The sequence below is a fragment of the Eleginops maclovinus genome, chromosome 17 (assembly GCF_036324505.1).
Source record: "Eleginops maclovinus isolate JMC-PN-2008 ecotype Puerto Natales chromosome 17, JC_Emac_rtc_rv5, whole genome shotgun sequence".
In the NCBI taxonomy this organism is placed as follows: domain Eukaryota; kingdom Metazoa; phylum Chordata; class Actinopteri; order Perciformes; family Eleginopidae; genus Eleginops; species Eleginops maclovinus.
Window position 1 is genome coordinate 3468348 of NC_086365.1, and position 17078 is coordinate 3485425.

At 40.2% G+C, this 17078-nt stretch overlaps 1 protein-coding gene across 1 annotated transcript in view; it reads left to right on the forward strand.

Moving 5' to 3' along the window:
• Window positions 1-17078, forward strand: part of exoc4 (exocyst complex component 4) — a 113446-nt gene that overhangs the window by 40726 nt on the left and 55642 nt on the right. The window contains exon 11 of the mRNA XM_063905911.1: window positions 161-257. Coding sequence (XP_063761981.1) covers window positions 161-257 — 97 coding nt within the window. The remainder of the gene's footprint in view (window positions 1-160; window positions 258-17078) is intronic.

Here is a 17078-nt window from a genome sequence, read left to right on the forward strand (position 1 = left end):
AGGACAGAATTGTGATTGATTGAAGCACATGTTCAACCATCTAAATCTTCTGTCATCCTACACATGATTGGCACACACAAGTTCAAGCACCCCCTGCTGCGATAGCGCTCTGCCTGATTTGTCCCGGTAAATGAAGTAACGTCTTTTTTCTGTGTTCTAGGTGGTGCTGATGACAACCTGATTGAAGGGGGAGAAATGAAGTTTGTGTGTAAACCGGGAGCGAGGAACATCACTGTCATCTTCCAGCCTCTCCTCAGGTAAGAGTGATACACTTGAGATCCAAACAAAACATTATTTGAAATTGGTTACAAGATTTGTTCATCAGGCGTGTGATCAGCAACACACAACAGATAAAAAGGCTACAGTCACTCATCTGCAATAAGACCCCGCCTAGTGCTGATATAGCGTACGAGTATGATGACTGTGGTCTAACAGGAGGTAAATGAAGCAACAAGCAAATTATAATTTCAAACATGCCATTACTGTTAATTTTACAGTTGCAAAACCAATAGAGTGCTGCTAGTGCAAGGCCAACAAATCAGTCATGGCAATTTGACTAAACAAGATGTCAATTTATTTTAACTTGAGTGTTATACTGGTATATTTTTTAGATGAAAGCCGCTATGGTCCTGCATAACATCAGGACATTTTTATGTACAACTCTTCTTAGGCGACTTAATCATATCAGGTTCAAATGAAGTAAAAACATGACCCAAACAGCTGTATTTACTGGAACAATTTGGGCAGGATTCCATTAATGTGAAAGGATACATGTGACACATGTGCCCCTACAGTCATACTGTTCTGTCAGAGAGAGATGGTCAAGCCACTCAAGACGTATGACGGCCGGGACATGACTCAATACCAGTAAATTGTAATTATATTACACGGCCTCTTAGTGACCATCTATCGATTCCAACCTTTTTAATGTTTAGTCGGATATTATAAAACAAACATGATGTAATATACTGTACATTCAGGTCTAAATGTTTTGTTGATACCAGGAATTGAGATCGACTACCACCCTGGCTTTTATTTCCAACTAAATTTAAGTATTGTGAAGGGTTGTCTTTGTGGTGATGTTCTGTACATCTGGTAGTTTTCTATACGGCGCTGTGGTCCCAGGCGAGTAGTGTAAATCTAATAGTGAAGCACTTTAATTGAATTGGCTTCCATGCAGTGATACATTAGCTTCTAGGATCCATTAAACAGAGATGCTTCCTTCTTCCACACTATGGCATACATTTCTTACAATTTGAACATCACGTTGCATGGGTTTAATGCAGGATAAGTGTTGTTTTTGGAGGTTGGCATTTGACAGATGTTTTGCAAAAGTTTCTTGAGTGCTATATTATTGCTTACTGTGTAGTTGATTTATCATACGATAACTAACTTGCTTTACTGTTGGTTCTAAAAAGTCTCCCCTTATAGTCAGTGATTACATTGGCCCAATACAGACGGATGTTTTTTTTAGAATTTGGATGTATTCCCTGACCCTGATATGTTGGGTTTCTCAAAAGAAATAAGAGAAAATCCTCCTGTTAATTTAGTTAAACTTGATTGCACTTCATCTATCAAATCCCCAGTAACCTAAGCTGTATTGTCAGTTGTCATGTTACCTTTCATGTTGGTGATTGATGTTCATTGACAGCCAAAAAGGACTGTCTATTTCTTTGTATGTCTCTATGGTTTGCCTGGGTGTTTATGTCCCTTTCCCGATGCTTTGGCCCCTGAGATGAGTCCCTCTCTTAAACACTTGAATTGTCTCTCTGACACACATGCTCAACCCCCGTTTACTGTGGGTCTGGCCAAGCTTTTGTCTGAACAAATGACCAAAAATAAAACGGTGAGTAGCTTTCTGCCCACCTCGCCTATGTTATCTGTAATGGCTCATATCAATCACACCAAACTGCCTTGCACACAGGGCCCTCTCTTCCTTCTCTCCCTCCCTCTGACTTGCCCTCTCCAGACTTGTAGTGCCAATGGAGCGCTGTTTTCTTGCAGATGGTTTTCTAATGGCGGAGCCCTGGCATTCCACTGATGGATCACCACCCCTCCTGCAGCCAGCCATGCAATTCATGGCAGCTTTAATGACAGAAGCAGTCGGGGGTTTGCGGCAGTGGAAATCAGTGGCATGTGTGGCAATGTGTGGGCATAGGAGAAAACTGGTCTCAGTGTTTGATTGCAAATAGTTATTGCTAGAGATTTTTTGATGTTTTTGACTTACGGAAAAACTACTGTGTTAATGTTTATGAAATTTGGTGGAAGGGTGAAGCACGGCAATAAGGAAGAACCCAATAAATCTTGAAGCTGATCGGACTGAACAAGGTGTGAATACAAGACATTTTTCCTTTCGCTAACACTGTGAGAAATGTGTGCTGCATTCATGTGATGTAGGAGTAAACCTAGACATTTGTAAATGCCATCTTTTTATAGTATATTTAAATGCAATTGCCCAAGTCATGCCACTTTTGAGTGAAACATTACTGTGTAATGTTGAATCTCAGATGCTGCACAGCCAACCTGGTCCAGAGAGGTTTAACCTCAGGGAATCCGATCAAACCTGTTAACAACCTGTTTAATAGCCTATCAGATCCCTTAAATAGCTTATATTATAATTCCCACATCATTTATAGCCATATCCTTTATATTTGGAATCCATTTAAATATTAAAGTAAGGCTAAGCTCCTTATTTCATTCTACAGTGTGATTATGTTTTATCTTTTGCCTTGCTGAATATCACATTCAGTTGCAGCATTAACCCAATTTCCTAGTGGGTATTACCACTTCATCTCATGTCATATTAAGTACCCCCACATGGTTCAGAGGATGCTCCATGCGATTGGCTTGTAATTTAGAAGGACACACGACTCAGTTAAAAATGACAAAATGAACCTGATGATACCAGTTTTCTAGAAGTGACAAGATATGTTTTTTTTTATTGTCAGCAAAACAGCATGTGGATTTACCCATTGGGCTAAACCAAGGTTGTGGTTTGCTGTCCACCGTGCTTTCCGACAGAATGTCCAGAAGCAGGCAGAGAGTGAACAGTAAACATAATTACATATCTACATTTGTGATCCAGAATATTCTGGAGGGATTATATATCACCCCTGGTGTGCGAAGAACCCCAGGAAAAGCTGGAGCCTGAGGCAGGGGAGTGGGGCATCTGTCTTACCTTAGCATGCTACCCCTAACCTACTCTGGCTAAATGCCAACAATTGGACAGGCTTTAATGAGACGAGGACTAGTGTGGAGTGGACTCTTCTAAAGTACAAATTGAAGTCCAACCTGTCTATGGTTATGTTGCAGCAGTAAATATGTCTTTCTGAAGCAATTTCTAACAAAAAATACATGGCTTTCCCCACAATGTAGTTCATGTTTTGAGGTAGACACCGTTGTTGTGTCTGTAACAAACTTTATATCAATCGCCAAGTAGCGTAAACCTGCATGCTGAGTGTTTCTGTGTGTTTGACATTTTTTCTGTATTTTCACACCAATAACTTAGTTTTGACAAGCATATAGAACGCTAAAATCTTGCGAGAATGCTGTGTGTACATTTTACTTGGCGTTCCTGGTTACATTTAAACAGAGAAAAAGACTATGGCATCCCATATTTACAAAACATAATCCCCCCTGTGATTTCCGCCATGTCGGTTCTAAGCTGAGCCGTGTTGGGGCTTGTACTGAGTGAATGAATACGATTGTTGCTGGCTCACAAGTAAAGCAATACAACCTGAAGTGTAATAGCGTGGAATGTATGTCTTTAAAGACGCTCTCACAAACATGAGGCAGACATGGGGTAGTGTTTGTGCATGTAGCAGCCAATTAGTTTGACTTGTGGGGTCTCCTGCTGACATTTGGGTGGTATTTACAGCCCTCGCTCCGGACAAGGTTGGCATTTTGCAAAGTTTCAGCAGGACCCTAATCCCTCTCTGATCACCAGCCACAGGATGACCAGGCATGGCCAGGCAGGTAGACGTTGGCCATATGTGTGTCTGTGTGGCAGTGTGTGTGTTTGTGTGTGCAGGTGAAAAGTTTCAGTTCAGTTTTACTTTGCGAGTCCTATGTAGGTCAACACGGGGTAGGAGGTTCAATGAAATATTTGTAACAAAAGAAAGGGTCAGCTTACTGACAAAAAACCTATTTTGGTATAAGAGCACTAGTCGTATAAAGAGAAATATGTGAGTGGAGTTGGGATTACATAGAACAAAACGTATATACAGCTACGGAAACAAATTAAGAGACTCTACAGTACATGTACAGTATGGCAGCCATTTCAGTGTTTGTTGAGTTTCAGTAGTTTATAGAATACAAACAACAACAAAAAATCATTTAAAGGTGCCATAGAATGGAAAACTGTATTTACCTCGGCATAGTTGAATAAGAAGAGTTCGGTACATTGAACTGACACCAACCTCAAACACCATTGTTTCCTCCTTCACGTGCAAATCATGGATATGCACATCACAGCGGTAAAACGGCCGAATTACAACAATCCCTGTTTGTTACGTCACACACAGTAGTCCAGCCCGAACATTTGCATACACCAGCTGCTGGAAACACTAACACTTACCACTCCGTAACATTGCTCTCCAATCTCCGACCAACTGGCTGTTTTTTTTTTTGAACATGTATTTATTGATTTTCAGATGTTTGTAGAAATCGACAATCCACAATGGTACATTATAGCAAAAAGTTAAACATCAACATTAATAATGTAAATCCCCCCTCCCCCTCCCTAAGGGAAAATAAACAGAACTAACAAAGGAAGATAGATTAAAATGAATTCAATAATAATAATAATTTAAATAAAATAAAAAATGCAACGCTCATACAGGCTTACAACATTACATCAAAGACATAAAATAGGTGCTGGACACAATATGGTTGTGTGTAGACATCAAAGTTATTATACATTCAGTATTCACTATGGATATACCACTCTCAAGTCTCCAAAACTTCCCCAAGATCACAATTCTCCAGGAATGTAAGAAAGGGAGTCCAAACCTCATAGAATTTGGCTGATTTCTTTTTCACTGTGTATGTTAATTTTTCAAGGACAAGGCATGCAGACAACTCTTTAAGCCAGCGGCCAACAGAAGGGCTCTTTACATCCTTCCAACAGAGAGAGATCAAACGTCTTGCTTGTAATAGACATAAATCTGTCATTTTCTTCTCTTTGCTGTTTAACAAACAGTCCTCTGGGTACAGATTCAGAATACAAAGTTTAGGGCAATTGGGGATTGGATTTAAGGTCATTTTAGAAATCATTCTTATGATTTCATTCCACAACTTTTGTATCTCAGGACAACTCCACTGGCAGTGAAATAAAGTGCCTTTTTCTAAATTGCATTTGACACAGATATCGGGAATATTTGGATTCATCTTATTCAGTCTAACTGGAGTAATGCAAACCCTCATAATCCAGTTGTACTGAATCAGTTTGAGATGAGTATTTATTGTTAGGAGATGAGCACTTGAACATACCTCACCCCATTCCCCCTCAGAGATATCTTCTTGCAAGTCTCCTATCCATTGAGCTCTCTTATGTTCAGTGGAGTCTTTATGTTTTTTCACCAGTATGTTATAAAGTAAGGATATTTGACCCCTGCCAATACAGTTATTCACCGACACATGTTCTAATGTGGATAAAGGAGGTTGTACATCAGAATGTGTCTGCGTATAAATGAAGCTTCGTAGCTGTAAATATTAATTATTGTTTCTGAAGTATGTCATATTTATTTTGAAGTTCTTCAAATGACAAAAGTTTGTTATCACTGTATAGATTCATGATTTTATAAATGCCCTTTGTTGCCCATAATTTAAAGCCCAGGTCACTTTTGCCGGGAGAAAAGCTGTCGTTTCCCCATATTGGTGAAAAACATGAAAGAAAAGCTGTTTCACCTAGAAATAATTGTACTTCATGCCAGATACTAATTGTGTTTCTCACAAATGGGTTATCAGTGAGCTTTTTTAATTTTCTGACAGGCGCAGAGTATAAATAAGTGTCAAGCCGCAAGCCCTTTGTACAAGTACTTTCAAATTGTACCCATGGTAACATAGGCTCAGCTGAGAACCAGAACATTGCTGCCCTAACCTGGGCAGCCCAAAAATACCATTGTAAATTGGGTAATTGTAACCCTCCTCTCTCATATGGCAAATAGAGAAGTGAGAATCGCAGCCTTGACCGTCTATTGTTCCAAATAAACTTTGTAAATAGTTGCTTCATTTTTAAAAAGAGCTGTGGTGGTGGGGGTAGAGGGACAGATTGAAAAAGATATAGAAATTTAGGGAGTACAATCATCTTGATCACATTTATACGTCCCAAAAGAGAGATTGGCATAGATGACCAACTATTCATAGATTCAGTTATCGAAGTCATCATAGGTTCATAGTTACAGGAAACTAAGTCCACTGTGGTTGGGGTAACACTAATACCAAGATATTTGAATCCATTCACCGCATTATTAAAAGGATGGTTTATAACAGGATTTAATCTCTCCTGCTTATTCAAAAACATGATAGAAGATTTTGTTTTGTTTACTTTAAAGCCTGAGAACTTTCCAAAAGTGTCGATTAAATTGGTTTGATTGCGAATTGAATTCTTTAGGTCTGTTAGAAACAGAAGGGTATCATCGGCATACATTGAGATGCGATGTTCTAAGTCCACTACTTTGATACCTGATATTGAGGGGTGTGATCTCACCGCTATAGCGAAAGGTTCCATGGCCACGACAAAGAGCATTGGTGAAAGAGGGCACCCATGACGGGTACCTCTGGAGAGCTTGAAAGGAGGTGATACTATATAGTTGGTTGCGACTTCTGCCATATGGTCAGTATACAGTATTTCAATCCATTTTCGGAAGTAGTTGCCAAACCCATATCGAGAAAGCACATCAAGTAAGTAGCTCCACTCCACCCTGTCAAAAGCCTTCTCAGCATCCAGAGATAGAATGGCTGTGTCAGGAGTTCCCTCCCTCACATGTATTAAATTCAACACTCTTCTTACGTTATGGAAGGCCTGGCAATTTTTCACAAAACCGTTCTGATCTGGATTGATCACAGTTGGAAGCACCAGCTCTAATCTTCTAGCCATGACTTTAGCGATAATTTTAGTATCTGTATTAAGCAGAGAAATAGGCCGAAATGATGTACAATTGGTGGGAGATTTATTAGGTTTCAAAATAAGTGTTATTAGTGCACTCCTCAGGGATTCTAGGAGACAACCTTTTTGAAAGGCCTCTTCATACATGGCCAAAAGAGGTCCCAGTAGTTTATCTTTGAATATCTTGTAAATATCAACTGGGAGTCCATCAGGACCCGCGGCTTTACCTCCCCTCATATTGATAATGGCATTGGAGATTTCTGAAAGAGTTGATTTTTCGTCCAAATGTGCTTTAGAATCATCGGCTATAGTAGGAATACAAAGTTTATCCAGGAAATCATTCTGTTTTCCTAAGTTTTCAGGAGTTTCAGATGTATACAGTGTTTTGTAAAAAGAGGCAAAGGTTTTATGATCTCCTGGGGGTCTGCTGATATTGTCCCACTTTGGGTTTGGATCGCATTAATTGCCCTATCTGCATCCAATTTCTTAATACGCCAAGCCAACAATCTCCCAGATTTTTCACCTTGTTCATAGTAACTCTGTTTCAGACGGATTAGACTGTTTTCTGCTTTTGTTATAGACATTTTTTCATACTGGGCTTTAAGAGACATCAATTCTTGTTTTATCTTTTGTTCAACTGTTGTTCAAATTCATCGGTTTCCTCCTCCGATAAAGGCTCAAACATGTACGGTCGGATGCCAATAGCCTCCATGGTTCATCTCTCACAGTTTCGCAAACTTCACTTATTTCTGTGGGCTCTGAGGCAGCGATGGATTGCTCCTTGTAAACCAGCCAATCAGAGCAGAGCTCGTCACCATTATTTAAAAGCGCCCAAATAAGGCAATTCAGCTTGTTTCAGGACCAAATCATAGGGTTATAAATGGGTCTGTAAAACCGCATCTGGAAAATGTTTGGATCAACAAAAGGTATATACCTTCTTTGTAGATACCAAATACCAGATAGATGCATTCTATGGCACCTTTAACTCAAAGCCATACCTATATATATTAAAACAAGAGAGAATTAAAATGTTGAAGTGGTATCTTAATTTTTTACGGGGCTGTATACAATATACAGCACTATATACATAAATGAAAGGAGGATTTTGTGTACAGTTGACATGTTTATTCGACAGTACTGCAAATAAAAAGGAATAACATACAATATGAGAAAATTGAATAAGATGGAAGGGTTTTATGCATATTTAGGATTTGATGTGCGAGTGATGAGTGTATACTGCGGTTTTATTATGCATATTTAAGTAAACACTAAAAAAGTAAAAGCTGAGTTGCTGTATTGCCATTTTAATAGTTAAATATTAAGTTAGAGAGATTTTTAGAATGTAATTTTAGTGATGCACAGTCAAGAACTTGCGTGCTTGCTGAAGGGCTTTATGTAATAGTATCACACTCATGCTCAGCTAATTTCCTTCTCATTTAATTTAGCCTTTAATCTCGCTCCTTCTTAATTGCTATTTCTGACTCTGAATAGATTTTGGACTTAAACCTGACCTGTAGGGATGAGTCATTCGAGAGTTTGAATCATCTTTCAAAATGATTTACTGTGTCTCGTCAGAATTGAACTCAAAGCCCCTTTTGATGTGCTGTTTTTGCTCTCTGTATATTGGTGTACAACAACATAAAGGAAGCCTAGAGTCATCCCGCTGGTCTTCAGATAATGTCAGACTGGAGGACTTCACTAAAGGCTTCACTGCTGTTTAGCGGCCGACCGAGTCCAGATCTCATCTTATGCACTCACAGAATTAGCTTATTAAAACATGCTCATGGTGATTTAGAGATACTTGAACTCATACACGGTCTCCTCAAAGTTGATTCTGCTTTAAGTGTCCACAGTGGAGAGGTAAGAGTCAGAGGTTTGGGGAGTGACAGAGCGTGCTCGGGGGGGGAGCAGAGAGGGAAGGACAATGGAACAAGCGATGAAAGGAACGAGGAGCTGCTAGAAAGCTAGATGACAGGAAATGGACAGAAGGGCTCTGCCTCCCACCGCTGTAGCCTGTGGTGGAAACGAAACACACCATGAATCCGCACTAATTTCACACTCTCATTACCTCCCCTCCTGAGCAGCGCACACACACAAGGCAACAAAAACCTAGAGGTGAAATGAAGAATCTTTAAATAACTTAAAGTTTTTGCACAGCATTTTAGAACACAGTATTACTTGAAGAGTTTTGTGTAGACTTAAGAAACACATACAATATCAACGGACAGTTATTAAACATTCCTTGCTAATTCAGTCACTAAATAGGTTTTTCTGTTCATAGACAGGATGCACCATGGCATTGAATTCATTTTGTTTTATATAAAGTGTGAAGCTAATATCTGATCCACAGCTTGGTCCAAATGCTTTCTCTTAAATAGTTATTGCCACAGATCATAAGCTAAATTAATTACAAATTCCTAATGGAGACATGAAAGCCAGAGAAGCATGCTTGTTTATACGAGTCATTTGAATGTATCTCTGTTTTTTATTGTTGACTCATGATGAACAAACAGGAAAGCAAGAATGTTCATTACTTTCTCTCTCAAGGAGGGGCTGCAGTAGTTGTCCATTCGCTCCCTGCTACTAAAATAAAAATGGCAGCCATTACTCAGGTATTTATGATCCACGCAGGTTCTGTAATTACACAGTCTTTTATGATGTTGATCCACAAGTTAATTGGGCAGCATGAATGGCCTAATTCCACTGTTACAGCAAATAAAATAAGGCACAGGATAAAAAAACAACAGGATTAGTTTGATTGTAAGTAAATGCTGGTGTTTCAAACAAATAACCACTGTGGTAAAACTGCAAATGGTGAAAATAATTTGTGGTCGAACCTTAACCTTCATTTAGTCAGGCAGCGGCTCCACAATTACCGGTGAAGACTACAGTTTTCCTTCAACAATAACATCAGTACACCCTCAAAGCGGAGTCTGTGTTGGGCTATTAAAATGCAGCATGGACGTCTAGTCTTAAGTCTTCCTCACACATACATGCACGTACTGCTTTGCTCTGCCATCCCTTGCTCTCTCTTCTAATCTTTTCTCCCTCATTCAGGAGGATTTTTCTCAGTAAATAGCAGCCTCCCTATCCCTCCCTTTCTAACCCACACCCATTTAAAACAGGGAGCATAGTTGGGAATCAGTGGCAGAGAGGATTTTCCACTGGAAAGGTCAGAGAGAGAGAGAGAGAAAGTAGAAGAAAGAAACCAACAACAGAGAGAAAAGAGCAGATGGAAGGGAATGAAAGAAAAACACAAAGGAAAAGATCAGAAAAAAAGAAACAGACAGGTGGGATGAGAATAAAGAGAGATAAGTCAGAGGAGGAAGAGAAAAATGCAGAGGAATAGAAAGGCTCTTAGTTTGGGTGGATGCTGGGTGGCATGTTGGTCTGCTTCGAATTCAACTTGTTTACGTGCACATACACACGCCTTGTACAGCTGCAATATGCTGAACATTGAGGAGAAAATGAAAAGAGACGATGGCAGGGACTACGAAACAGTAGGTATCGGAAAATTGATCAGAGAGTTTGAGTAAAGACATTTCGCTACATTCAAGTGTGTGTGTGTGTGTGTGTGTGTGTGTGTGTGTGTGTGTGTGTGTGTGTGTGTGTGTGTGTGTGTGTGTGTGTGTGTGTGTGTGTGTGTGTGTGTGTGTGTGTGTGTGTGTGTGTGTGTGTGTGTGTGTGTGTGTGTGTGTGTGTGTGTGTGTGTGTGTGTGTGTGGCTATCTTTTCAGAAACCACCATTCAAAAGTTTAAGTCACCTGTTATTATTATGTATTTCTCCTTGGCTTCTCTAATGGCTTTTATAACAATGTATTATTTACATACAACCTTTCTCCCCCCAATACCCAAATTACATTTTTTGTTTTCAGTCCATAAAAGTACAAGGGTCCCTTTTATCATTGTTAAACCACAATCATGCAAGTAAACACAAATATATTTCTTTTTTAGGGCCCTCTTCAGTCTACTCAGTAGTCAGATTGAATGTGTGCAAACTGATTTTTCAGCAGCTATTTCCCGCTCTTTGTCCAATAGATTGATATTAGATTTGTATTGTGAATATTTAATAAGTAGTATTTTTAACGCCTGTTCCAGCTTGTTACAGGTATAATTGTGCATCTGAAACTACACCTGTTCCCACTTCAATCTGCACTCGTTTTTGATGCTAAGTTGTCAATTTTTTAACAAGTAGCAGTTTCTTCCTATTTTATTCAGCTGTGGCTCAGAGGTGTCCATTTCTGCCTTTTTAATCATCAATCTGGTTGTACAGGGTTGTGTTTACAAAAAGTTGTTTCTCTGCAAACCCTCCATACAAATACTTTTTTTGGTAAAGACCGCTATCTAACGTCTTTATAGCAATAAAGACCACTCAATAATCCTCTCAGACATCTCACTGTAACCTACCTTTTGTGGCAATCTACTGAAGAGTGGGGTACTTTCTGTGACCCATTTGCCTCCTGAACAAAGATATTGTTCAGTATAGTTTGCTGGATTCTTATGGGGTATTGACTCATGACATAAATACTATAAATATAATGTTTAAACTGTCATCTTTGCATTGAATCATGGATCATATTGAGTTTGGCTCCATATTTAGTTGTCTAAGCTCACTCCTAGTAAATAATGCATTAACTTCAACTTAACTTATCAAAATAAAATGCCAACGAAGAGAAAGTAACATAGAAGCAGAGAAGCGGACTACATGGAAAGAAAAAGTGTGTGTAGAGAAATGGAAATCCGCTGGATGTTTGCAGAACACAATGCCAGTTTGCTATGAATCCGTCAGGTGCTCCTGCCTGTCACCAGCTGCAGCTCTGTCGTATCTTTATGCCTTTATTTCTCTGATGCCCTCCCTACAGGACAAAACACACACACACACCATGTTGTAAATAATACTGCCGTTTTTATCGCTTTCCAAAAGTGCAACTTCAGCCGCTTTCTAGTGAGGTGCAGAGTTTTCAATCTCTGCCCGTCTCACAAGCACACGCATGCACAGAGACACATACACACCACCGGAGTGACACACACCCTCACACACGCACACCAGATATTGTGCAGGAGATTAGATCCATCATTACGGGGGTCTTTTCTCTGGCTATAGAAGGTGGATAAACTCTTTGATTGTGTTTATCCATCCCATAATGGAATCAGACTCGGTCTCCAGGGCAACCTGTCCAACAGACTCATGTGAAGCAGACAGTCTTCGGTTGGAGCTTAAGGGGGTCTGGTTTGTCTGAACGCTCAGCAGTAGACTTCTTATGAAGTCGGCTTTGAAGGTCCCCGAGGTTTTGGCACTGTGTGGGGGAAAATAGTGGAGACTGGGAATTGTTGCACGGTCAGATAAGAGGCAGAAATTGTGCCGGGACACAAAGGCAAACGTTTATACGGGCCCTAAATTCACACGAACCACACACTCGGTTAGTTGTTTGTGCGGCTTGTCCAGATGACCAGGTCATAATCACACAGATGTTTCACATTCATGCCGTCCCTCTCCATGAGGTCCCCCGCAGTGCCTGATTGTCTCTGATTGGCTGCTTTAGAAAGAGACTGTATTCTCAGGAGATTTGTAGTAGTGTGTGTGTGTGTGTGTTTTGTGCTACCGACAGTAACTTCTAATCTAATTTTTTTGGTGTACTATAATTTAATTAAGCATAATATTGTTTTTCAGACCTGTTGCTATGAAAGGATGGAAGTGGGAGGACAGAATGCCCTGAATGCTTATTGAATAAATGCCAGAGGGAGCTGCTGCCAAGAAGAGAATTACTGAACCACAATGAAGAGATGTTTGCACCATGTGTTGCTTTCAGCCACGTCCCTCACTCTTCTGTTTGGGTTGCGTTCATGGATAGAAAGAAAAACTAAAACTAAAAACTCAAATCCTGAAATACTAATTAAAAAATAACCTTATCTCGTGTGTTTTCTTTAGTTTCTGTCCTTCTGAGAGTAATGTCAAGGTGAAGACAGGGTGACGGAGATGGGCTATTTACAGATTTTCTCTCCTGCCCCACACACATCCTTCGGTTTTCTCCTTTGAATTCAGCCTCAGTCGTCTGTCTTTCCTCTTTCCATCCTTCCATCCCTTGACAACATGAGCTGCCACTCTGTGTTACTGTCACATGAGCGAGCGCCGGCCCCCACATCGCAGCAGCCTTTGATTGGCCAGGCCTTTCCAGGTCGGTGAGCCGCTGCCTGATAATAACCTTGTTTGATTGCTGGAGCAGAGATGTAATTGATTGATCTGCTCACCCTTTCTGGGGCTTCTGAAGTGTGTGTGTGTGTGTGTGTGTGTGTGTGTGTGTGTGTGTGTGTGTGTGTGTGTGTGTGTGTGTGTGTGTGTGTGTGTGTGTGTGTGTGTGTGTGTGTGTGTGTGTGTGTGTGTGTGTGTGTGTGTGTGTGTGTGTGTGTGTGTGTGTGTGTGTGTGTGTGTGTGTGTGTGTGTGTGTGTGTGTGTGTTGTGTGTGTGTGTGTGTGTGTGTGTGTGTGTGACAGTTGGGTTGGTTGATTGCAGAGGGGAGACTCTAGATAAGCACACATGTACACACACGCCTCACCTCAGACATACTACACAGATGCAAACACACACACACACACACACACATTTCTGTTATTTTATAATACGCAGTGGGTACCAGAGGTGGGCAGATTAGGGGAAGTGTTGAGGGAGTTTGTTTTTTAAACTCTTCCCAGCACATCTGCCCTGTGTACCTCTCTAAACAAACCCCACCAACCAATCAACAAGCCATTAAACCTCATTAAAACACCCCAACTCCCTCTGAAAGGCTTGTTTGTGATCTCCTAATTGGTGGTTACATAAGTTGGTCCATCTTTCGGGATAGTTAATTATTCTCAAAGATAGATGGTCTCTGCTCAATGCAGACTCTAATCCAATAGTGGCTAAACAGACTCTAGGCATTTCTAGGAGACAGTGTTTTACACTAAATAATTGGGCTAGGAGAATATTTGTCCTTTTTGTGTGCATGTTCGGGTAAAATCAAGGTTCTACAAGCTAATAGTGTTTGTCTGTTCCTATCCCCCTCTCTTATTAAATTGCATGGGTTAATTTATAGTTAGTGCTTCCACATAATGGGCATATTTGACTTGTTTTGTACACTGCTTGTAAATGGAAGCTAAATAAACCAGTTATTTGCTGGTCGTGTCTTCGATTTGTACATATCGGGTAATTTGGTCTTTGCTTGTCCTCATGGAGTTTTAAATGATCTTCTTGGGGAAAATAATACATTTATTTTCCCAGAACAGTCTGGCGCTGTATTCATGTCTTACAGATAAGGTTTTGAATTCTGGATATATTAGTAACCAAATATCTTTCCGCCGTGCCCAAAATTATTCACCACAAACTCAAACCGCCAGATCAAGACAAACTCTGATAAGTTAACAACATACGGTTTGAAAAGAGATGGATATTCTCAGATTTCGTCCTTCCTTTCCTATCAGTGATGGTTTTATCCTCCACCAGTCATACTGGCGTCATGGTGCGCCCATTGAGTGTGCAACCAGTGGAAAAGTCAAACTGGCAGTGTCTGATAGTCTGTATATCTCCTCTCCTCTGTCTCCTCTCCTCTTGAATTATTCAGAGGTAAAGGTTATGGATGTAAATATACAGTATATCTGTGAGATAATTGTCCTTTCCCTTCCAAGCCTGTGAATGTTTCCTCAGAAGAAGGAAAATCGATGTAGATGTCGATCACTTCAATTCACTTGAAGATTCATCCAAACCAGCAGGAATACACGTGTTACTTCCCCATTGCTCCATCTGCTCTCCTGTTTTTCAGTGAAATAAGTGAAGCGAGGGAAGTGGACTGTTAGAAACACTTTTGCAATAAGGTGTACTGTCGAGCATTCCTCCAGGGTTGATGAGTGCAGCACGTTCACCAAAGCCCCCCTGTGTCAGTGAGTGGTCTTTTCACTAAAACTGTTTGGCTAAATTCATTACATCCACCCGAAATAGAGCTCACTCCCACAACAATGGCGACCAGAAGGGGATTTCAACCAGAAAAGACATAACATGCACTATCAGGGGAATGAACAACAGAAAGGAGGTGGGTAGAAAAAGGAAAAGGCGAAAATCCATTATGTTTGATGTTACTGTCTCACCCTGGCAGCAAATGCTGGTGGAAAAACCCTGTGAAATGACATTAGGGGCGTCTTGTAATGTGATTTCAGCTATGTGTGAATATGAGATTTCTAATGGATTTGAGCACATGAGAGCAGTCTTTATCTGTAGTATTTATTCCCCCCTGGTTTCAAATGCAATTTGCTAAGTACGACGTTTCACTCAGCTCTAGCTTACTAGCTTTCTGGCTGGAAGGGATGTGGGGGAGGATTTTGTTATTTCTCTTTTTGTGGAGGGGCACTACATAAAGATATCATGATAAATATTCGAGGCACAGCATTTGTGACAAATTGATGTATTACATGAGAGAGCCATGAGCAGGGGTATGCAGAGAGGAATAGTTTCAGTAAGGGTGTGCATGAGTTTATTCTTCCATTGATATGCTAGACATTTACCACTTCACTTTAAGCATCTATTCATGTATTTTTTTGCACAGTAGTCTACACATTAAGCATTGAGGGCACTGAGTAGTGTGACTTCATGTTTTGCCTCTGAAAGATTGATTAACTTAAAGGGAAAGTTCACCCCAAAATCTAAAATACAGCTTTCCACTTTACCTGTAGTGCTTCTTCATAGATTCAGCTCTCTTTTGTTCAGAGCCCAAGGGTGACAATTTTGTGCACTGAAAAGACAGTACTTGTGATGAATGATCAGACCCGTTTGTAACTCCAGTGCTCTTAGAGAGTGCCATTTTCATAGCACACCACCAGTATCTCATATTGGTTACATTATTTTTTTTAAATGATTTGATTTTCCTGACACCTTAATATCTGTGTCTGACTGATTGGGGTCACGACATCCCTGATTAGCATGCCCATTTACGTGTTTCTGTTAGCATTTCCACAAATTGTCCCAAATCAGCCAATATGGTGCACCCGAGCTCTCTGCAGGCTTAATGAGCTAGATTAAGACGGAAGTGATTTAACCCCTGCCTGCGACACACACGCACAGCGCACACATATGTACTCATCCCCACCAAACAAGCATTAGCACAGACACTCAGACACACACACTGTAACCACCGCACCTCCACCCTGTATTTCAGAATATAGGAGATGGAGCTAGGCCATTATGCAAATGTCAGGTGTCAAGTGTAAATGAGATTGGAGATAAGGGAAACAGAAGTATTGAATATCACACCGGCTCCCTAGGCAACAGCGCCGGGGTAATGAGAGCATTCCAGGACGTTGGCTGGCAAAAGCCTTCGTTAAACTGAGAGATAGTAGAGCGAAAAAGAACAAGAACATATTAAGAGGAAGTCCATTGGGTCTTGTTGATTTAAGAAGGACTAGATAACACCTCCACCTGCATTATTGACACCTGGATTATGAATAAGTAAGATGAGGGAATTCATGACTTTCTCTGGAGGTTGTTGTTTTTGACGCGATCGCCTTTGAAAGTTAATATCTGTTGAAGAGTACAGAGGATAGATGCAGCTAGAGAGAACGCAGTTACAGTTGTAGGTTCATTTTGAAACCTCATATATTGGTTTAATTGGATGTTACTAATAACACCTGATATCCTGCCCGCACGGAGAGCTTGATTTATGAATATTTTCTTTTAAATCTGAAGTCGTAACTCCACCCATCTCATCCTTTATAACAGTTTGATGGCCCTCGACAGTTACTCGGAGGACTTCACTTTGGGGTCGAGGACCTCATGTTTAACATCCATTGTCTGATTGAAAAATATGATAAATGAATTGACAATATCTAATACTTGTTTTTTTACTGTACCAAACAGTAGAATGATTCATAATAATGTTGATTTTATGATAACCTGAAATAGAATATATAATAATAAGTAAAGATTATAAATTTTATGTTTGGTTTACAGT